Source organism: Telmatherina bonti, assembly GCF_933228915.1.
Source record: "Telmatherina bonti genome assembly, chromosome: 6".
NCBI classification, from domain to species: Eukaryota; Metazoa; Chordata; class Actinopteri; order Atheriniformes; family Telmatherinidae; genus Telmatherina; species Telmatherina bonti.
Genome location: NC_136624.1, coordinates 36,758,688 through 36,782,318, shown reverse-complemented (window position 1 = coordinate 36,782,318; position 23,631 = coordinate 36,758,688). Strand labels below are relative to the sequence as shown.

At 44.9% G+C, this 23,631-nt stretch overlaps 1 protein-coding gene across 1 annotated transcript in view; it reads right to left on the bottom strand.

The window, feature by feature from the left end:
- Nucleotides 1-1,382: 1,382 nt before the first annotated feature.
- Nucleotides 1,383-23,631, bottom strand: part of plxna1b (plexin A1b) — a gene marked incomplete at its 5' end in the record, with an annotated part of 155,234 nt that continues 132,985 nt past the window's right edge. Inside the window, 14 exons of the mRNA XM_079242272.1 lie at nt 1,383-1,618; nt 2,856-3,006; nt 3,091-3,303; nt 4,095-4,264; nt 5,920-6,110; nt 7,600-7,708; nt 7,885-7,988; nt 8,317-8,476; nt 8,858-9,004; nt 13,392-13,458; nt 15,647-15,903; nt 17,105-17,253; nt 21,147-21,381; nt 23,119-23,262. Coding sequence (XP_079098398.1) covers nt 1,523-1,618; nt 2,856-3,006; nt 3,091-3,303; nt 4,095-4,264; nt 5,920-6,110; nt 7,600-7,708; nt 7,885-7,988; nt 8,317-8,476; nt 8,858-9,004; nt 13,392-13,458; nt 15,647-15,903; nt 17,105-17,253; nt 21,147-21,381; nt 23,119-23,262 — 2,193 coding nt within the window. The 3' untranslated portion in view covers nt 1,383-1,522. The remainder of the gene's footprint in view (nt 1,619-2,855; nt 3,007-3,090; nt 3,304-4,094; nt 4,265-5,919; nt 6,111-7,599; nt 7,709-7,884; nt 7,989-8,316; nt 8,477-8,857; nt 9,005-13,391; nt 13,459-15,646; nt 15,904-17,104; nt 17,254-21,146; nt 21,382-23,118; nt 23,263-23,631) is intronic.

Here is a 23,631-nt window from a genome sequence, read left to right as displayed (position 1 = left end):
AGCTAACAGCCACGTCTCCAACATACAGGTCAGATGAGGAGAGGAACTCTGTTTATCTTTGCTTTGCCACTTCATTGGGGTATTAACATTAAGGAAAAAAATGCTAAATAATTGTGGCTTTTGGCTGTAAACGGCTTTTCTGGATTCGTTTCACTTCTACTGGGCTCAGCTTGACGCTACCTCACCTCATTGTAGCTCCTGAAAAAACTCTTAAAAGACTTCGGCTTCGCTCTTGCAGAAGTGTTTAAGAAAAAGAAAGAAATCCTAAAAGGGGAGGCCAACGCAAACAGATGAAATGCGGGGTCTCAGCGGGTACACGTGGAGGCTACGAGGTATCGGGGCAGAAACAGGGAATATCTCAGGTGGTGCAACGTAGCTACTTCATTGTTCAGTCAGCCGTCGCCTCGGCAGCAGCTGTGCAGCCAGACACTCACGTGGCGAATGATAAAGCAACAATCCTGTGATATTTGGCTTCATGAACCAACAGGCTGACTGAGGAACACCAGCATCTTCACGTCTTCACCGTGACACCACGAACTCTCCCTACCTGGAGAAGACGCGGCGCTTCGTCGCGCTCACCGCCGCCGTCCATGAGGATCTCACGGCGGCGGGTCAAACATTTCATTTCAGTCACCAGGCATGTTCATATTAAAAATCAGACTGTAGCACATTCCATCTAACAAAATGTTTTTGCACTAAACAACATTCAAAGAAAACATGGCACAGTACGAATTTTTTGTTTCTTTTTCGTTCATTTTCTGCCGAAATATCAAATTCTATTTTGTTTTATTTTTCCTGTATTTGTTGGTTTAAATGAAATAGAAAACAACAAAAATGTTTTCCGACTAATTTTTCTTTAAAAACGTAGCAGTATTTATATATAATATCTATATAGTCTTGCTTTGTAACGTTTCTGTAAATTGTGCAAATTCAGCAGTAATACAAGTGGAGAGAGATCAGAGAGTGGGCAGTTGATTACATTTATACAAAAAAGAAACAAAAACAAAACAAGAACCTAACATCTTTTAAAAGTGTGACAACTGTTGGGAGTCACATGACCTACAGAGCCTCTCCCCATTGGCTCATGACAGATTGGTCCATTCTGCTAATGACGCCATGTGTGGAGTTCTTTCCAGACCATCATCATCATCACCACCAAAAAAACTCCTTAAATCAAAATCAAGCGAACCACAAACACCAACATCCACGATAATCAAATGCTGTCAGTTGACTTGTTCTCCATGTACTCGTGTGTGAAAATGTCTGGCGTCTCAAGTCTCTCACGCAGACACGCGCCCACACAGCATGGGGCTGCAGACGAACACAAACAGACACATGTAAGCGTACACAGGCGCGCCCATCTCTGCCGAACCCCCCACGTGTTGCACTATACTGCTTCGGTCCTTTTGCAGTCTGTATTGTGGAGGGGGTTGGAGTTTTGTTTGTTGTCTGGGTGAGAAAAGCGAGGGAGAGAGAGACAGATGGAGAGGAGGAGTGAGGAGAAGGAGGAGGTGGATGGTCCTCAGCTGGTCAGGGCCATTGTGTCGATGACCTGCTCAAGCTTGCTCCTCAGTCTCTGTCTCCTTGCCTGCTCGTCTCGCTCCAAAGCCGACAAGATCTGGAAATAAAAAAAGTGCCGGAGGTCAGCTGCGGTTTCAGACACGCTAGCTTTCAAAACAGGGACACATTCTTTGTAAATAAGGCTGAGCAGGAAGAGGAAATCATCTGCCTGGTTGGTGGCGTACGTGATCCGCCAGGTGTCAATAAACCCCTGCTTGAGAAACAACCGGATCATTACAACTAAACATTGTCCAGCATGTTGCAGCATCCAAAAAACCATTAAACCTAAAAGCAAATTAGAAAATCAGCAAAGTTCCAGCATCACCTTGGTGCACCATGCGCCTCAAAAGCAGCAAAGCTGGGGGGGTGGGGGGGTGGGGGGTTCTTCAATATTTCTCAAAGTCAAATTTATGCACTTTTCTAGCATTTAAAAGATTTTCGGAGCCCTGAATAGTTTAAAACCTGTCAAATTAACACCAGCTGCTCGTCCTAAACATACTGTCTGAAAGTCAAGCGTGTTGACTTGAGCTGGTGTTCATGATTTTTGTCAACTTGAAGAGAAAATACAACACAAAATGTACAGAAATGACTTTAGCACCACTTTACTGCAGGTTAATCTCAGGTGAGTGACGTGGACATAACCACAAGCATGACTGCATCAGAGAGCAGATTAATACAAACACAGAGCTGTAATTTCATGAAGTGAATTCCAAAACTAAGGACTGCATTAAAAGTTGGATTTTTAAAGGATTTTCAGCTCCAGCGGTGCTGCATTGTGAAGCATAAATGCAAACTAAACCCAGCGCTGACTGAGTCAGAGCTGGTGGATACGGCGAGGAGCTGATCGGCGATGAGGGGTGTCACAGCAGCACACATTTATTACATTACTTCTGTCAAACTGCAAACAAACAAGCATCAAGAATTCAATTCAGATCTGCTTCATCAGCATGAATGTCACAACACTGCATCGTGGGAATTGCAGTCAGTCGCAGACGCGAGTGCCATTAGCCGAAGCTAGCAATTTCTGTCGACACCTCAACAATTTAATGTAGAAGACGGATGAAGTGGCACCACGGAAGAACTCCAGGGAGAAAACAAAGATGGTTCCAGATAAACTGATCAGTTTTTACTTCGTCAGATCTCTCGGAGCACAGAGAGCTGCTGCATTTGCAGAGTCTCTGCTCCGAGCCGAGCAGATGCAATAAGACGCCCAGTTCAGGGTGAAGCGTGCAAACCTAAGGTCATTTCACTCCACATCACTTCGATAAATCCAGCAGAGAAACCCCAAATCTCACCTCATCCTTGTACTTCACGATGTAGGAGTAGATCTCGTGTAGGGCCGACATGCTGTTGAACTGGTTGGCGTGCAGGCGTGACTGCTCTGCGAGGTAGGCGCTCATGTCCTGGTCGCTGATGGCGGGCATCCTGGAGATGTCGGAGTAGTACCTGCACACACACACACATACTTTCTAAATGCTGAAAAATCATCTCAAAAGCAAAAAGCCAAAAGAATTGTGGATGTTGAGCTACCTTTCTACCCAGTTCTTGTAGTTGGGGATGTCTTTAGCGTACAGCAGCTTGTTGGAAGGAGAGTCCTTCCCCAGTTTATGCTCTGATGTTGAACATGAGTCCATGAAGGTCTGAGCCACCACAGACAAGCAGGCGTCTGTTATGCTGTTCTTGTGAATGTCAAACACAAACTGCGGGTTCTTAATCACGTTCACCCAGAACCTCAGCGGAAGGCTGCGAGAACAGAGGGAGGCAAGGAAGGAAGAGGCAGAGAGTTAGAGTAACCCGGCAAGAATTTCAGAAGCAAAAGCTGCAGTGAGACGCTGGATGAAGAGCAAAGTAGTCTGCTCGGTGCAAAAAATGAAAGCCAGACCGCTGCAACTTCTGCTGCAGGTTCTAATGCAGGTTTTTCAGCTTCAGGTTCTGCTGCAGGTTTTTATGCAGTTTTTTTTGCTGCATGTTCTGCTGCAGGTTTGTATGCAGTTTTTTTTTTTTGCTGCAGGTTCTGCTGCAGGTTTTTATGCAGTTTTTTTTGCTGCATGTTCTGCTGCAGGTTTTTATGCAGTTTTTTTTTTGCTGCAGGTTCTGCTGCAGGTTTGTATGCAGTTTTTTTTTTTGCTGCAGGTTCTGCTGCAGGTTTTTATGCAGTTTTTTTTGCTGCATGTTCTGCTGCAGGTTTGTATGCAGTTTTTTTTTTTTGCTGCAGGTTCTGCTGCAGGTTTTTATGCAGTTTTTTTTGCTGCATGTTCTGCTGCAGGTTTTTATGCAGTTTTTTTTTTGCTGCAGGTTCTGCTGCAGGTTTGTATGCAGTTTTTTTTTTTTGCTGCAGGTTCTGCTGCAGGTTTTTATGCAGTTTTTTTTGCTGCATGTTCTGCTGCAGGTTTGTATGCAGTTTTTTTTTTTGCTGCAGGTTCTGCTGCAGGTTTTTTGCTGCACGGCAATATTTTTTATCCACAGCGAGAAGACACGAAGCATCCACCAAACATTCCCACTGTTCCTCCTTTACATCAGCGTGGACAACTCACCAGTTGCTCTTCCAAGTGTGCCGAACATCAGAGTCTGATATGGAGTGTTTATCCGCCTGCTCATCCAGGAAGTCAAACATGTACTTGATGGCGAGCGGCAGGGCGCTGCCTCTGTGCGCCGTGCTGAAGATGGTCTCGAACAAGTCATCCACAAACTTCTGCAGCGTACCCTGAACATGAGTATCAACAACACATTCGTAGTTGGTGAGAAATATTTATTATCTTGCTGAGTTTGGCTCATTAGTTTACAGAAACAGGGTTGTGTGTGATGCAGTGGTCCGGCTGGAGAGGGTGTGTGTCAGCAGAAGAGAAACGCTGCTTTGCTGTGATGATGCTGCAGAGTGGGAGTTCCGCTTACGGCGGTTCTGCTGTGTTTTTTTCACAGATTCAGAACCGTCACTAAGTCTTCTCAAACCAAAATGATTTGATATTTCCCTTCAAGCACCCAGGCCGCCTCTTCCGAAACTTTATTCAAACCCGCCAGAAGTTGAATCTGCAGTTTTGTACTCGCTCACACATTAGCAAATCAGCTTCCTAAACACACAAAGCTGTGGGGGACGTAATAAGTGGGAGGAAACCGCAGCGCTCCCAGTTCTCCCCATTGTCTTCCTCAGGCGTGCATGTTAATCATTTCCCAATCCAGGCAGCGGCGATGCAGCTAACCTTGCACTTTCCAACCTGGAGCTCAAACAATGAAAATCTGGAGCTAATGAGTGAAGCATCGGGGGAGAGGAAGTGTGAGGGTGTGTGAACCAGAGCACGAGCCGCGTGTTGTTGTTGTTGTTGTTAGCTTGTAAAGCAGGGGGGTGTAAGATGTATTTGTGTGTTTATTTCCTGAAGTGCACGGCTGTGTGGACAGGTGATTTCATGCAGCAGTAAATGGGCAGAAACCAAGAGGGATCCATGCGTGTTTGTCTCATATGAACATGTATGAGCTGCGGTAGAATGATGGAAATAACCAACGAGCTGGTCACTGAGGAGTCTCCCATTTCAACCCCCCCACCCCCCATTTATTTACAATAGTATAGAATCTCTGAACTGTATGAGAAAGTATGAAAAAAATCCGTATAGATGAAAATAACATCATAAAAGGAGTATGTTCCTCATCGGGGTTTGATGCTTTATTGTTGTTTCTTAACAGACGTGTGATGCCAATGCAGAATATTCTGAACATTTTCCTTCTTCTGTCTGTTTGCTTCCTCTCACAAACATAAAATAAATAAAGAAATAATAAAAACTGCTGAAAATGATTCTTCTGAAGATAATTAGCAATATAAGCAGTGATTATTTGTTTTTATTCTAGCTATATGATGACTACAGGCAAATCTAAGGGAAGCAGAACTTTAACTGTTCACAAAAATATGCAAACTGAGCCTTCAGGAAGCTCCCTCAGTTATTCCTGGGAGTCCCAGTAAATCCACCCCTTTCAGCCAGTCTTTCCTTTAAACCAGCTTTTCTTAAAACAATCTGACGGCACTTGTGAGCCGTCCTTGCAGCGCGGTCGGGAGCACATGGAGAAAATGGAGAGTAATGATGGCGGAGCAAAGGCCTGAATCTAAACGCCTGGAGGCCACCAACAGAGGGCCAGTAACAGCAGCCAAACAAGTCAATAGCCAAAGGTCAATCTCCTAATTAAGACTGTGCATATGTGTGTCTTTGTAGAAAAGGTTATGAAAAATGTTAATGAGCCTCCAAACCACCACCAAACAAAGGTCAGCAGAGACTCTGGCTTTAAATGGGCCATGTAACAAGGATGTGGGGGGGTGGAGGGGTTGGCTCAGGTTGTTGTCGGGTGTGTGTGTGTGAATATAGAGTTTCTTGTTACCTTCGTGGCCAGCAGTCTGGTCAGGTAGATCTCAGAGACCATCTTGCTCCCTCGATCCCCTTCCCTCTGGTCCGAGTGGTCGTGATTCTTCACCAGATGCCACAGCTTGGTGCCGCTCTCGAGGTCAGGCGTGATCATGGGTGTTCGGGAGCGCAGGCTGTCTGGACTACTGGCTGTCCTCAGCATGCTCTCTGCACAGACGTGTCGGAGAATTTAGGTGAAACGGCGACACGTGAACTAAGAGTTTAACAAACAATTTGTCATGTTTTCTTTTTTTTAAGCCCTAAAACAAAGATCTATAAAAATCAGACTACTGGTGTTGTAGCGGCTTGTACGTCCTGTGCTCCTTACGGTATATAAAGGAAGCCGTTTTAGGCTGAATAAAGCTTAACCCAGCTGCAGAGAGCACAAAGCTTCGATGAAGTTTTTTTTTTTTTGCTGCAGGTTCTGCTGCAGGTTTTTTGCTGCACGGCAATATTTTTTATCCACAGCGAGAAGACACGAAGCATCCACCAAACATTCCCACTGTTCCTCCTTTACATCAGCGTGGACAACTCACCAGTTGCTCTTCCAAAAGTTAAAAGCTTTTGGAGAGGTGACAACCATGTCACCTTCACTCCAGAATAAATGTGTCTGTCACTCCCACCTGTCCCCCCCACCCCCCCTCTGTTGGACAGTGATCCCATATTTGTGACACGGAGCATTATGCTTCTGGTCTGAATGCTTGTCGCTTGTGTGACAAAGCAGGAAAGGATTGAGAGGTTCAAAATGTCAGGAGCCAGTCTGGCCAGAGGAGTGCGACGGGGAGCATTTTACTACCGCAGCGGGGATTCGTGGTCGTTACTGTACACAGGTAAAGGACTCCAAAGTGCAACACATTTATAAAAAATACTGATAGTCACAATTTTCCTTTGAAAAATACAAATTAAAACGAGCCGGATGGCATCCGGACTCAGCCTGGATCTGATGAAAACAGACGACATTTCCTGGAACATAAAGAACTATTTGATTTCATGTACCAACCTGTGATGCATTTTATAGTCACACATCATCCCCTCATGTTTTCAGAGAGGCACGCCTGTCCTCCAGTCCTACCAGTATACAGATACACTGGTACAGTACGTTTAGCCATTAAAGCACTGACGATAATCCCACCACTATGGGCTACCTACCATTTTAAATATGTTCCCAAAATCAACTACACAATAAAATCAGTAAAATCCAATGCAAAAGAACAGAATCAGAAATAAAGAGCAATAAAATAGATGCTATTAAGGTGAAGCTCAACGATGTTCAAAAGTGTGAAGAGGTGGATCTTCAGCAAGGACAGAAAACCAGAGACACACTGGGCAGCAGACTGGTATTTTAGCTGTAAAAGTGGCGGTAATGTAGTGAAACTGCGTTTATTCTGTTAACCAGAGCAGGGACAGGCTGATATTACTGATATATCAGCTAATGATGCATGATGCTGAAACTTGACCAGTACGCTTCGGCTGAGACTGGAAACCAGTACAATTAAAGCAGAAAAGCAGCAAAACATTCAGATAACTAATAAAAACAAGCAGATGAAACTTCGAACTGGACTTTTTTTTTTTTTTTTTTTGTTAGAAACACTGCAGGCTACGAAAATTAGCATGTGCATACACTTGTACACACAGTCACACACACACACACACACACCTTCTTTCATACCGTATCTGCTGAGGGACTTGCTGAATGTGGAGGAGTTGGAGATGTTGTAGGCTGAGTTCTGTTTAGGCACCAAGGCGATCACTGAGCCGTCTGTCACCTGTAACACCAGTTCCAAGTTGAGTTAAATCACTTCGTCCACCAGCAGGACCATCAAACACGCACATCGCACAGTGATCATGTGGAATTTATTCCACAGTTCTTAGTTTTCAGTTAAAAAGACAGCAGCAGCTGCAGGCGTGGCGAGCTTCATGCTGCACGTTTGCAGCTGCGTACCTGGTAATGTGCCAGGGTGTTGAGCCTCTTCCAGTCATTATCTATCTTTGTGGTGACATCTTCGTCCTGGAGGATGATGCGCGCCATCCTGCCCTGACGCCACTCTGTTGACACACACACACACACACACACACACACGTTTACTGTAAAACAGAAAAACTGGGCATCCGTCTGCATCCAGACTCGCCGTGTCGAAGCTTGGGATTTAGTTTCTGCATTCGGATAATTTTTGAAAAGGAACAGTGGATCATTTCAGCAACTCTGAGACTTCAGAGGAATTTCTTTTCTTGCAGAATCATCTCTCCCGTCTGAAGTGCCCCCTCTAGCTTCTGAGAGCCCTTGAAATGATTCCCTCTTCAGCCCCCTGCTGCAGCACACCTTTGCCTTGTGTGTTTACTTGCCGTGTGTCTGCAGGTTTCCCCCGCTCCTTACCCAGGTCCATATCGGAGGCCTTTGGTCTCTGGGAGTATGGGGTTCCTTTGTACACAGCGTCCAGCAGCTTCTCCTTCACCTGCGTCACCGTGTCACAGTTCAGGCTCTTCACCGTCACCTCCGGAGCGTTTTCATTCTCTGGGTTCACACAGTGCAGCGTCTGCAGATGGCAAGGGGTTAAAACTGGACCAGGAAGTGGAAACAATAACTGTAGCGCTGGGGGAGAACGGCTCTTTTGGTGCTTTTTTGTCCCCTTCATCTGTGATGAAACACTTCATGTGGAAGCTTAGAACCAACATGAGGAACGATGCACATGCAGCTATTTAGGCCTTTATGTGCGACTGAGCCAGCATTCCTTTATGTTTACATACTTGTCATTATTTAGACTCAGATTAGTTTGCTGCTTCTGTAAAGAAAACAGCTAATATAGTAGAATCTGGAGGAAACTGAGCACATCATAAACCTGCAAAGGGTTTTAAGCATTTACATGCATCTGTTTTACATCCGAAAGAGCCTGTCTATGAGCGTGTGTGAGACTCACCAAAGTCTTGTAGTCAATTTGTTGTCTGATGAGTTTATCCTCGCTGAGGGAGTAGCGGGCTTCTCCTGTAATTGCATCTATCGGCCCCTTTTCCATTTGCTGCTTCATGGCACAATACAGCATGAAGAGAGGCTCACCAGCGCATTCCTGGGGAGACGGGGAGAGGTGAAAGGCAGGAGGGGAAGACACAAATGATGGTGAAAGAGACAGAAGGCGTTTGGTTAAAATACAAACTACAACTTAGCAAAATATTGTCCTGCAAAAAAAAAAGTAAACATCAGCAAAAAGTGGCGTTTTTGCTGAGCGACTAATTAACTGTGTGTCTGATCTGTTTCAAAGCAAAGAGCTGGAAAGGACAAGGCCGTGGCCTGTGATGGCAAACAGCACAGAAAAACACACACACACACACACACATTCACACCACCTCTCCCCCGAGTCTCTTCTTCGGGGGGAGAAAAAACTGCCTTGGAAAGTCTCGATTTATGTGTGTGAGCAAGCGAATGAGCAAGAAGGAGAGAAATCAGAGAAAGTGTGAGTGAGTGGCAATTGATGGAGGAGTTAATAGAAGGTTAATGACTGAGGGGTGAAAAACGCTTGGAGAAGCACTTTGGTGTGTGAAACGTGTCAACCAGGCAACAAGCGCTGGGATGTTGGGCTTGCCGTCTATCTTCCCTTCCTCTTCTCTATCTTCCCTTCCTTTCCTCCATCTTCCCTTCCTCTCCTCTATCTTCCCTTCCCTTCCTCCATCTTCCCTTCCTCTCCTCTATCTTCCCTTCCTTTCCTCCATCTTCCCTTCCTCTTCTCTATCTTCCCTTCCTCTTCTCTATCTTCCCTTCCTTTCCTCTATCTTGCCTTCCTTTCCTCTATCTCGCCTTCTTCTTCTCTATCTTCCCTTCCTTTCCTCTATCTTGCCTTCCTTTCCTCTATCTCGCCTTCTTCTTCTCTATCTTCCCTTCCTTTCCTCTATCTTCCCTTCCTCTTCTCTATCTTGCCTTCCTTTCCTCCATCTTCCCTTCCTTTCCTCTATCTTCCCTTCCTCTTCTCTATCTTGCCTTCCTTTCCTCTATCTTCCCTTCCTCTTCTCTATCTTCCCTTCCTTTCCTCTATCGTCCCTTCCTTTCCTCTATCTTCTCTTCCTTTCCTTTATCTTCCCTTCCTCTTCTCTATCTTCCCTTCCTTTCCTTTATCTTCCCTTCCTCTTCTCTATCTTCCCTTCCTCTTCTCTATCTTCCCTTCCTTTCCTCTGTCTTTCCTTCCTTTCCTTTATCTTCCCTTCTTCTTCTCTATCTTCCCTTCCTTTCCTCTATCTTCCCTTCCTCTTCTCTATCTTGCCTTCCTTTCCTCCATCTTCCCTTCCTTTCCTCTATCTTCCCTTCCTCTTCTCTATCTTGCCTTCCTTTCCTCTATCTTCCCTTCCTCTTCTCTATCTTCCCTTCCTTTCCTCTATCGTCCCTTCCTCTTCTCTATCTTCCCTTCCTCTTCTCTATCTTCCCTTCCTTTCCTTTATCTTCCCTTCCTCTTCTCTATCTTCCCTTCCTTTCCTCTGTCTTTCCTTCCTTTCCTTTATCTTCCCTTCCTCTTCTCTATCTTCCCTTCCTTTCCTTTATCTTCCCTTCCTTTCCTCTATCTTGCCTTCCTTTCCTCTATCTTCCCTTCCTCTTCTCTATCTTCCCTTCCTTTCCTCTATCTTCCTTTCCTCTTCTCTATCTTCCCTTCCTTTCCTCTGTCTTTCCTTCCTTTCCTCTATCTTCTCTTCCTTTCCTTTATCTTCCCTTCCTCTTCTCTATCTTCCCTTCCTCTTCTCTATCTTGCCTTCCTTTCCTCTATCTTCCCTTCCTCTTCTCTATCTTCCCTTCCTTTCCTTTATCTTCCCTTCCTCTTCTCTATCTTCCCTTCCTTTCCTCTGTCTTTCCTTCCTTTCCTCTATCGTCCCTTCCTTTCCTCTATCTTCTCTTCCTTTCCTTTATCTTCCCTTCCTCTTCTCTATCTTCCCTTCCTCTTCTCTATCTTGCCTTCCTTTCCTCTATCGTCCCTTCCTTTCCTCTATCTTCTCTTCCTTTCCTTTATCTTCCCTTCCTCTTCTCTATCTTCCCTTCCTTTCCTCCATCTTCCCTTCCTTTCCTCTATCTTCTCTTCCTTTCCTCTATCTTCCCTTCCTCTTCTCTATCTTCCCTTCCTCTTCTCTATCTTGCCTTCCTTTCCTCCATCTTCCCTTCCTTTCCTCTATCTTCCCTTCCTCTTCTCTATCTTGCCTTCCTTTCCTCTATCTTCCCTTCCTTTCCTCTGTCTTTCCTTCCTTTCCTCTGTCTTTCCTTCCTTTCCTCTATCGTCCCTTCCTTTCCTCTATCTTCTCTTCCTTTCCTTTATCTTCCCTTCCTCTTCTCTATCTTCCCTTCCTTTCCTCTATCTTCCCTTCCTCTTCTCTATCTTCCCTTCCTTTCCTCTGTCTTGCCTTCCTTTCCTCTATCTTCTCTTCCTTTCCTCTCGGTTTTCATGCAGTTTCTGGGGCGGACCTCCAGCTAAGCACTGCCTGCTTGTACCAACTTCATGGTTTCCTCTGTTTCTGCAGGGCTGGTCATCCTTCTGACCCTGCTGCTTGCATCCCTTTAGAGTAGAAATGTGGCTGCACACAGGTTTTAACCATAGAACAGACACACCTTCTCCTTCTTTTCCCAGTTATTATTCCTTTCTTTCTTACATACTTCATTTTAGATCTTGAACTTATCAGTGAAGCAGTTACTTCCTGGAGAAGTGGCGCCGGTGGCATGGCCTTGTTGCTTAATTTCAGAGGGTGAGAGGTGAAAAAAGCTGACAATTGCTTGCTTTGATAATTTACCTTAATTCTGTTTTATTAAAACAGATAAAAACAAAACTAAGCTGTTTAAATCTGATACCGCCTTTTTTTTCACCTCCCTGAAGGGGGATCACTTGACTGTTGTATTTATAAAGGTAAATGGTGACATAATTAGTTTGAGATGAATGCTTTTTAACTGGTGATTCCATTACTGACTGTCCGTCAACAAGCAGCTTGGTCCCTTCGGGCGAAGTCCCGCCCTGCGCCCTTCAGCTGGCCGTGTTCATGCATCAACATGAGTCAGTCGTCTTGGTGAGATGTCAGATGAACTCAGTGGGATAATCTTGCACTGCCTGCCTCCTGCGGTGAAGACGCAGCACACGGCCAGACGTCCTCTCTGTCTCGCAGCAGACAAATCTCAGCCCTTCTGTCTCCTTCAGATAACGCCAGAGTGGAAAAGCATCGCAGACGCTGTATGTGTGCGAAGGGATCACATCTGATGTACATGCAGATTTGCTGTACTCTGCCTCTGAGTTCTGTGTCCGACTGGAATTTTTCTTTTCCAAATAATCCACATGTGGTCATTTAATAACAGAAAAAGATCTTAAATTCTCGCAGCAAGCAGGAGAACAGAAAGAGAAAAACTCCAAACAAGCTGCTGCAGAGGAGGACGGGCGAGCACACAGCAGAGGGTAATGGATGAAAGGATTTTTCTTCTTACTTATGTTCCCTTTGGTAGGTAAAAGCTCCATCTCTTCCATCCCTCTGAAACACTACTTGACCTTTACCCATCTCTATTCACACCTGACTGAGTCTTGAAATTGTTCCAGGCCTTTCTATTCTCTGACCCCTGAAAACTCAGGAGAAAGGTGCCGAGCTGCAGAGGTTGGATAAAAGCTACACTTATTCCACCTTTCCCATTCTCCTTCTTTTTCCCATTTTCTAAAACATCTTCTGAACTTTTTCTGCTTTACTTTTTCATTTTTTTTAATGTGTTTAAATGAGAAAGGCACAATAATCAACACATAAACAGAAAAATGGGCAAAATCCTTTTCTTCTATCAGAAATCCATCTCAATCAAGTATTTAAACTAATTTTCAGCTTTTTTTTTTTTTGTCTTTTTCAAGTTCATAAACACAGCTGCTAAAAAGATCCCCAACAGCTTCTCCAGTAACCCAGTCCTCTCTCCCTGAACCCAACTCTGGCTGTCCAGTCTCGTGTGAGGAGCCAAGAAACACATACATGCACACCCAGGAAGCAGCACACTAACATGCACAGATGCTAACTGGGACCCTGAGGGGCTTGGCTGGTTTACTGTCCAGCAGACTGCCTGTCCTGACGGGGGCTTAAAGCCCCGCTGCTAACTGATTAGCTCCAACAGTGTCTGAATGGAGAGTGTGTGAGAGGAAACCGAAATTTAGCACCACTTAAGCATCGGTGATTCTCTCAGAATATGAAAGTTATGAAATCAGAAGGATGAGTTCAAAGAAAAAAGATCAGGAGAACTGAAGCCGACAGACAGAAAGGGATGCGCACGAGGCTGTTTGGTGCGACGGGATCACGACGGCGTGTCCAGCTGAGTCTGAACAGATCCCTCCGTTTGGAGAAAGAGTTTTTTTTACATGAAAGGTGGAGGAAGGTACGGGACGGGCATCCTGCTGCCTTATCTAATGCTGCAGCTGTGAACGTGTGTGCATGTTGGCGTGTTGCTTCGTGCCAGTCTGTGTGTGACAACGTTACCTTGAGGAACTTGTAAAGCAGGAAGGTGAACCAGTTGGTGAGCATCTTCTCAGCGACGGACTCCGTCCTGAGAGAGAGGAGACAAGAAAGTAAAGAACAGACTGAAAAACAGAAACCTCTCCAAGCGACACCCCCGTTAAATCTACAATCTGTGACCTGAAAACAGTTTCATCTGAGGTGGGGGGGTTTAAGTCATACGTAGACGTCGGAGATACTGCAGGACATCATCAGTCTTCATACGGTTAACCTTCATATACCGCTGCCCTCCCCCCAAATGCAAATCAACTTGGCAAAACAAATCCCTGCATTTCTTCCATTGACCCCCCCCCCTCTACACACACACACACACACACACACACACACACACACACACACACACACACTGTTTTAGCTCCAAGCAAACCCACTTATCTTCATTAAAATAAGGAGAAAAAACAGCAATTAGTATAATTCACTAAGTTCTCTCGTTAATCACAAACCTGCCGCGTAATGAGGGAAACCTCCGCTTGTGCACGTCGGCGGCAGACGTGCACAAGCGCATCGTAATTAACAGACTTACTGCATCTAATTTGCTGAACACCTGAGAGAGACACCGGCAGTCAGGAAGACGGGAGGGCGAAAGATTAATCTCCTCATCCGTCCTCCTCACATTACAAACAGGACTCCTTCATAAAGCAGTCTGGTTTTACTGGGTTTCTAACTGGGACGCATCCCTGGACTTTTAATTATCAGTACATTTCCAGTCGTTCCACAGAGAAAGGTCAGGAATCATGTTGTACTGAATAAAGATGGCAGATTGTTACATTTCCTTGTCAACTTTGCACAGAAATGGGGCATTTTTTGTGATCCTGAAAGAGAGGGTGGGGGATCAGTAAACCGGGCCAATGTGGAAGTGAAACCAGTAAAGGCCTGTGGCAGGAACCTTAGTTGGTTCCGTTTTAAAGGGGTGTAACCATGCCAACCGCAGCATCCACACTCATGATGCACACATGGAATGAAACGCATCTGATACAAGACATAATCTCAGGGTGGGAATCCAGACTATAAAGCATGAGAATAAAGACGTAAAAAGAGCTGAAGAGATGGAAACGTGTGGAACAGCTGATTACCAGCAGCTCCCGAGGCTAGCGTAGTTAGCGGGGACGGCGTGTTGTGGCCGTTCGCCCCAACAGGGGATTGGAAAAGGCTTCACATGGGCACGCTGGCTGAGAGTCATTTATTTGATTAGATTTTTAATTAAATATCTCTCCGAGGAGAAGATGGGAAAAAAAATGTGACGTTTTTATCATTAAATGTGTAATTCTAATTTATTTGGAGGGAAGCCGTTTCTCTGCTTGTGTCCTTCCTTAAATATGTGCATCTTTTCCTGCTGGTGTGTCTGCAGCAGCTCACCGAGCTTCTCTCCTCTCCTTTTGCACTGCACAACCTCCCCACATCCTTCTGAGTCTCAGTATCCCCCCCCCCCCTCCCAACATGTTTCTCCCCCATCAATCTCCCTCCAGCCCAACTCTCCCTCTGGACATTTTGCCTTCTCTTTCTGTCAATCACCACTTTCCCTCCTCCCTGGAGTTCCATTCACCTTTCCTCCACTACCTTTTCCTCTTTCACCTCTTGTATTTTTTTCTCCTCCATTGCTCATCTTTTTCTTTCCTGTCGTTTCTTCGCACCCCCCCCCCCCCCCATTCCTCGTACTCCTTCCCATCGCTACCTTTCTCACTGTGAGTGCATGGGAGAGGGAAGAGCGGCCTGTCTCACGGCACCTCCGCTGGGAGTGCCTGTGTGCTCAGGGGTGTAATCCTCTCTGACAGGGACAGGGTTGAGAGATGGAGACAAGGTAAAGTCACATATGCCTCAAAAAGCTAGAGTCCCTGTCCCCCGTCTTCCTCTCTTTAGCATCAGCTGTTGAGATGGAAAAACAAACTGATGGTCCACAGAGAATCATCTATTTTTATAGTTTTGAAGTTTAGTACCATAATAATACCAACCATGCGGATAGCTCGCATGAGCATAATCAATTCAATGACTGCAAATGTGTGGGAAAAATGGGGAATAAACACATTTTGTTTGAAGGGCAATTAGAGCCCACTTCCAGTGAAGGACTTTCTAACAGTCAAGAGTTTGATAAACAAAGGCCTGACCATGTGCACACACCGACGGGCATAAACTGCAGGAACCGCTGGTGCGTGTGACGTGCTTTTCTGCAGAGCCAGAGCCAGTTTTAACCCTCTAATTTCTCCTGCTTTTTTTTCTTTTACCTTCTGAGCAAAAGCTTGGGGTGATTCTTGCTCTCCAGGTTTTTGTCGATGAGGTCAGACAGGAGCTGTTTGAGGACGCCTGTGGCGTACTCCATCTCCCCCTGCAGCGCGGTCATGATGAGGGAGGCCACGTTGCCACGGTCTCGCATGGAGAAGGACCGCTGGGCTTCCAGCGTGCGGATGAAAGTCAGCAGGAAGTGCTTCTTGGTCAGTAGCTGGCCAAACAATGTCAGCGCCTTTTCCACATTTGCAGGAACCTGAAGGGGAAAGGATGGAGATAATGAGGAAGTCGGGGAGGATAAGGAAAAGGTGGGAAGGTTGAATGAAGGAAGGAAAACCGGGAATTTGTTGGAGATGGGTGGAAGAAAATGAAAAGAAGGGAAGAGGAATGAAAAAGGAAAAGGTTAATGGGTGAAAGGAAGAAAAAGACAGGAAAAGAGGAAGAGAAGATTAAAAGCAGGATAAAGAGAGAAGGAGAAAAATTCCAGGTTTAAGACAAGCAGGTAAAGTGAGGAAAAAGAGAGAAGAGGAAGATGAGGAGGAAGGAGTGGAGGAAATGATTGGGAGTTGACGTGAAATGAAGTAATGAGAGTGTGTGAAGGGGAGAACGTCAGATAAAAGACAACGAAGCAGAATCACAGTCACTGAGACGTATCTGTCATGTGTTCATCTAAATAAGTGCAAAATCATGTCAGCATCCTTAAAACAAGCTTCACACACTCAGTCCATTGTTGTCCCTCATGTACGTCCCTCCCTCCCCCCTTTTGTCTCCTCCTCTCAACGCGACGGGAGAGTGAGGCTTGAAGGGAAAATGTGAGCTTCATGCTGTAATAAGAAATTGATCTGCCTGCTCGCAGCGCCGCTGTGGCCTGTGATTGCCTGGACATACAAATGAAAATCCAATGCAGCGCTACACTGTCGCTGATAGCACCAGCAGATAGAGGATGTCTCCAAGGCCTGCTCCCGCTGCCACACTCACACATGCATGTCAGAAACGCACAACTGTGACAGGTGTGTGACGGTGTACGGGGAGAAATAACTGAGGTGCATGTACAGCGTCGGCGCCGCTGGCGATCACGTGCGCATAAGTGTTTTATTGCATGTGTGAAATCTGTACTTTCAGGAAACGGTCTCCGTCCTGCAGAGCAAAACAAGACAAAGTATTTTATTTGTGAATGTTACCGACACCAAACGGTCATGTTTAAGTTTAGCTGTTATTTCCAGTCGTTCCACGTTTTGTGCTTTGAGCGAAAACAGATGACACGAAGAAAGTTGATGTGCTGTTGGCGCAATAAAAGCCACACAAGCAGACGCACCTGGAACTGAACCGGCAGCCATGATGAAGATTTCTGCTACAGCTCTTTGGATGTATGTTAAACACAAATGGTGCGGCTTTCACTCATTCATCCACTGGTTGTGTTGGTGGGTGTGAATGCGTGCAGAGCGCTCTTTACTGACCCGTACCTCCATCTCCTTGAGTACAGGGTGGTCCTCAATCCCAGGAAAGAGGACCCTCATGGCGTAGGTGCGGTAGTCCAGGAAGGGAATTCCTGCTCCGTCCAACTCCTGCGTCAGTTCATGGATGTCCGTCTGCAATTCTGCAAAAGCTGCAGAAAGGACAGAAAAATGCTGAAAATGCATCCCGACACACTTTAAGCAACGTAATTTCACCTTAGTTTATAAAAATGCATTTTGTTGGTGGCAACACAACAGCAGGGACCCATTAACGATGCCAAAAACGTGTTATTTACATTTAAACTCCCAACAAACAAAGTGTAAAGTCAATTCAATTCAAATTTTATCCATATGGCACATTTACCACAACCTCCGCTGACCAAAGTGCTGAGCAGAATGAAAATCAAGTATGCATAGCAAAGACTTAAATAAAAAATATCTTTGGTTTAAAAGAAAATACTACAAGAAAACAGGTAAAACACAATAAAACAGTTATAAACAACAATAAAACCCAAGTAAGAGAAAAAAATGAAGTCAGTAAACATTTAAATAAAAAAATTAGATTAAAAATAAATGTAGCAGGCTGGTGACCCAACTTGTACATTTTTTTTTTCTATGTTTTTTTTGTTCCCCCTCTCATAATTCTGTCATTTTGAACGAGTGTAAAACCTCCTCTCATCAAAAAGAGAAGGAGCTTTCATATCTTTAGGTTCATCAAAGCATCATGATGATTAAACAACCTGCAAAGGGACATTTTCAGCGTGTTAAAGCAGCCATTTATTACACTAAAATCATCATTATCGTCTTCATCTTTTCAGCCTATTGCAACATGTAATAACTAGTGTTCACAGAAGCATCCAAAAAGGTTTGCTACCATTCATCTGATCTATTGTGTCTGCGAGCTGACACGCAGGTGGATGGAAGAGGATGGAGGCGTACGGAGGAGTGGCGGTGAAAAGCAGCATGGTGATGTCTCTCCACGCCAACAGCAGAGAGAAGAAAGAGACGGAGGAGAATGTTCTGGTGCTCAGAGGCTGGAGGGGAGTTCAGGGTACAGCTGTAGTCAGGAACATGAGCCTGTGAGCACACACACATTACCTGCCACCTCGCAAGCTTGTAGTCCTGCAGCCACCCTCCCACCCAACAAACACACACACACCTCCTGCTTTGCCCCACAGCTGAACACACAATCTCGTACCCAGATGATTTATGTGAACGCATGTGTCAGTGTTTGCACACGTTTTCTCATCCCAGGAAGTACTTGTTCTGACCCCATTCTGTAAACTCTAATGGCTTCGTGGGACACATTTTCCGGGAAATCGCTTCTCTCACGCACATCGCAGGTAATAATACACACAAGTTCATATTTCTGAACTGCCTCACGTGTCGTTCATGAATAGAAAACTCCATTGGGAAGACAGCACACACCTTAATGGTTCCGTTAACGCGACAGCACGCACGTGTGGCGTAGCGCCGTCCAAAACACACCAACACATAGATGCACAATCCAAACAAATACGGCGAAGCCCAGACTAACAGATGGCTCGTGTCACCCTGTCCCCCTCTTTCCATCTCTCTTTTCCTCCCTCTGTTCTCCCATCAAAGTGACATCTTAAAGTCATCTCCTCCCCCCTCTTCACATCACATCTCTCCATCTTTCTTTCACATGTCCGATCAGGTCCTCCTTGCCCTCTGGTTTCCTTCATTCCAGCCTCTATTTGCACCAAATCCTTTCTGGAAAGCCAAAGTTTTCACACATTTTCAGCTCTAGAACTTCACTTCTATTCCACACCGTAACTTCCCCGTTTCTTCCAGCCGCGCTGTCCTTCCGTTTGCCGACCCATCTCTCCCTGCAAATAAATATTTGCCAAACGTTATCGTCTTCTATCCTCATCTAATCCTCTTTCTCCATTTTAAATTTGTTCTCTAACACTTCTTCCAATCTGCTAATTTCATGTAATCCTATCCATCTCTTCACGATTTGTCATCTCTCTCTCTCTCTCTCTCTCTCTCTCCGTTTACATCCATCCTCCTGTCATCTTCCTGACAGCGGTGACAGAGGCGGACAGATGGGGTCGGGGCATGTGGACTCACTGCCACACACCCCAGCCAATCACAGTATGACCTGCAGAGTGACTTTATGTGTGTGTGATTGCAGGTTGTTTGAAAAGGGCAGGAAATGAGTTCATATGGGGGGGGGGGGGAGTGGTGCAACGTGGCTGTAAGGAAACAGATCAGCTGAACTCTGCATGCGAGGTGATCAGCAGTTAGAGCTAAACATACAGAGAAGCATAGCTGCAGGTATTTACCCTGCTGAGGATGTCTTCTGTGTTAACCATGCAACAAGGATCCACATCAGCACTGCAGCTGTTATGTTTCCACTCATTCTTCCTCTTTTTCTTCAAAATGTTGCACCAACATTACTCACAATAGCCCCCTACTGCGGACCGCTTGGTCAGAGGTTCAGGTGCGTTCTGCTTGGATCACATCATTTAGTCTCAGGCTGCTTCAGGCTCAACCCACACTTCTAAAATCACTCTCACTCTGCTTCCAAAAGCAGAAACAATCCTTCGCCAGCTCCGCAGCATTACTTCTCTGGTCAAATGGGCAGATTTTCATGTCGGATCACAGCATTAGTCACACGCCAATCTCAGCCGTGCCCCTCAAAGCTTGTGTGCACGACAACAAGCCGGAAATCTGTGACTGCATCAAATATTCCTCATGTGGCTGCGACAGACTGGTGACCTGTCCAGAGTTCAGCCTGCCGCTCGCCTGCTACACTGCAAAAACTGAAATCTAAGATTAAAAGTCTTAAATTGAGTACACATGTGCTTGTTATTTTTTTTAAAGGTAAGATAATTCTTAGTTTTTATGCCAGAGAATTCCTTGTTTTAAGAGTATTTTAACCTGTTTTAGGAAGTCTTGAAACGCCAAATTTTCTTGTTCTGTTGGCAGATAATTTATCTTATTTTAAGCAACATTTACCTAATTTTTGGGGGTTTTTTTCTTGTTTTTTAAGGCTGAGTTTTTGCAGTGTAATCGCTGGGAAAGGCTCCAGCTTCCCAGCAACCCTGAACTGGAGTAAGCGGTATAGAAAATGAATGAATGTTCTTTATTTGTTGGGAAAACTGTCAGCTCCACCAGGCGTACGACGCTGAGTCGACCAGGTATGTCTGGACTCTACTAAGAGTTCAGGTAAATCTGACTAATCTAAATGAAAGGTAGGACTGCTTTGCTCCACTTTGATGCATCTTATATGTTTTCCTGCAGATAATTTCAGCGCAGAGCGGTGCAGCCGGGCTGCTTTTTACCAGATTCAGCTCTACGTTTATCTAAGCCTCTTTAAGACAACACAACAAATGAAGTGATCTCTGGTTGAAATGTGTCGCACTCATCATGTTATCAGTATTCTCCTTCTCATTCTCCCCATCTGCTTCCCTCCCACTTCTGCCAGTAAACCAGTAACAGCATCAGCAGAGTCTCACTGGATCCACGCTCTCTTCTGCCAAATGAATATATGCTAATGTACTGGTGTGTAAGTTTCCCTCCATCTCTCCCCGTGCTCCAGCTGTTGCCAAACCACTCCTTCCTTACAACTCCTCGCTTTCCCACCTCCGCGCACCGTCTCTATCTAACCTCCACCCCCCCCCTCTCTGCGCGGATGGCAGTGAGGCCAGCCAGGCTGCTCTCTCGTGGGGTGGAGAGCCAACATCTGGTGGCTGGCTCGGATCAAAGTACTCGTCTGGAAACACACCAACACCCACACACACGTACACACACCAGTGCCACCGAACAGCAGGGGACAGTTGGCATTGGGCGGGAGGGGGAAATAGAGAGTAGGGCAGAGAAAGTCTAGAGAAATAGATATGACATCGAGTGAGGAGTGTAAACGGTGGAATTAGGTGTAAAACACACATTAAGCTGAGAAATGAGAAGAAGAAGATGAAAAAAGCAAATGAACTGGAAGAAGAGCAGCTTCATAAGAGTTTCTTTTGCTAGTTTGAGACATCAGGATCAGAAACACTCAGCTGATAAGACAACTCACCTTCCTTGCACTCCAGAGCCACCCTGGACTCCAGGTTGTCCATCTGCAGCTGCAGCCGTTTGAGGGTGCGGTCGGCGTCTCGCGACTTCCTCTTGTAGGCGATCAGGACCGCGATGATGACAAGCAGGAGCAGACCACCGCCTCCTCCAATACCGATGATGGCCGGCAGGGTGAGCAGGCTGTCAGAGTAGATCTGCAGAGTCCCTGGAGAGTATTCAAAGCCTCCAACACGCACCTTGTAGACAATCACAGGTCAAAATGTTACACTGCTGTTTAACTTGCAGATGGGCCAAAAGCAGGAAATCATTACTAGGGCTGTGATGATATGCTTTCGTCCCAATTCAATCCGACCTCCATTGTTTTGGGCGCCGATTTCGATGTAAATTGTGATTCTCACGATTCTTCAATATAGCTGATTTATGTAGATTAAAAGAAATAAAAAAACTTTTTATGTTTGTCATTTATCTTGATTTTAATGAGGAAAAAACAACACAGTAGCCAGATCATCTTTCTGCTGCTAGAATGCCCAAGATAATAAGTAAAAAGATTAATAAAAATAATAAAAATGACAAAAATTTTATTATGGATTATTTTTATTTATTTGAAAATAAAATCCATTTTTTAACAAAAAAAATTATTTTAAAACTGTGAAGCAAAAAATACCAATATTTGATTTTTTTTATTAGATTTTTCTACCCCTAATAATTACAGAGAACTAAAGCAGAATCTCTGCAGCAGCATTTTCCCTCATATCTAGTTGGAAATAATACATTTAACTTGCAAAGTGTGAGAAAAATAAATAGATGCACCGTGACGGAAACCTTCAACTGGCCCCAAACGCTACAAATCTAACATAATAATAATAAAAATAATAAAAAGATGCTTTAAAGTCAAATCTCAGATTGAGTTTATGTTGGCAAACAGCTCGATCGGTTGGAGCCGAGCGCGGACCAAAACTCTGCTAATGTCTTTTTATCTGGACTGGAAGAGGTAATATCTGTGTCCTCAGGACATTTTTTAAAAGAAGAAAAACACACATTATAGTTTTCTGCCGTATCACACGGAAACAGCTCTCATTTGCATAATGTTTGATAATGTCTGAATGTTTTAAAAAAAGAAAGACAACAAGGAAGAAAAAAATTTGGAAAATGTTTTCCACTGATCTTTTTTTTTTTTTTTTTTTCTCCCCAGTTTCATACCCTAACTGGCTCACGTCAATGAAGAACCAAACGGAGGTAAAAATAGACGCAGACCTCTCATGCCCAACAGCCATTTTTTTGTCTATTGAATACCAATACTGTTCAAATCCCAGAGAGAATGGCAGCCAAAGCAGACTGATCAAAAGCCTTAAGACATAAATACAGTCGCAAGCGCTGCCAGTCGGGATGGGATGTGCGTGTTCGTGCGCTTGGAGACGTATGAATAGGGTAAAATCTAGAGTAATTGAAGAGATTTGGGTCTGATGGAGAGGAAAGAAAGAATGAAATGACTGAATGAATGAAAAGGCAGGAAGTAGAAAAGCAGAGCTGTAAGATGTGTGAAAGGCAGCTGCTCCGTCGGTGGAACGTCAGAAGAAATCTGGCTGGATGATGAAATATCAGAAGTATGCAACTTGGTGAGAGATGATGGCTGTTAGCAGGTTGGGAATGTTTATCTAAACCAGGGGTGCCCAAGTCCAGTCCTTGAGATCCACCATGCTGCAACCTTTAGATGCAACCCCTGTCCAGCCCAGCCGAGTCAAATAGCTGAATTCCTCTTCTGCATGTCGTTCAGCTCTGCAGAGGCCTGCTAACGAGACACTTATTTGGTTCAGGTGTGTTGGAGAAGGGTTGCACCTAAAAACAGCAGGATGGGGGATCTCCAGGACCAGACCTGGGTACCCCTGATATAAACCCTGAAACCTGGACCTGCGTCCCAGAAGGCTTTGCTTTGGATGGAACGAATCACACAGCGAGCACGCAGCTTTACTCACCGTGACTTTGTGCTCTCCGGTCAGGTTCGGCCACTCGCACAGCAGCTGGCTCTCGGACAGGGTGAGGACACAGGGTGTGTCCCCGATCAGCACCGTGTAGTTCAGTTTAGTGTTTCCAGGAGCTGCAGGAATCAGGTTACGACCCTGGACACAGACACAGTTCGTTTTAAGCTCATCCAAACAATTCTGATGTAGAAAACAAAGAATTTCACAATAATGAGCAAAAAGATTCACTTGGTTTGTTCCAAATCTATGGAAAAAAAAAAAAAAAAAAAAAAAAAAAAAAATCCTATCTGCTGGCTCCAAGGTGTCTGTCAATAGTTCATCCACTCCTCTACTTCAGAATGCGGGGTACTTTAAAATGCAGGTAACCATAGCAACAGCACTTCTGCTTGTTGCTGCTGGAAAATACCTGCCATAAAGTGTCTACAAACAAAAATATGGACCATTACATTGAGTAGGCTTATGCTTGTTTTCCTTTAACAAAAAACGCCAACGGTGTTATTTCAGTAA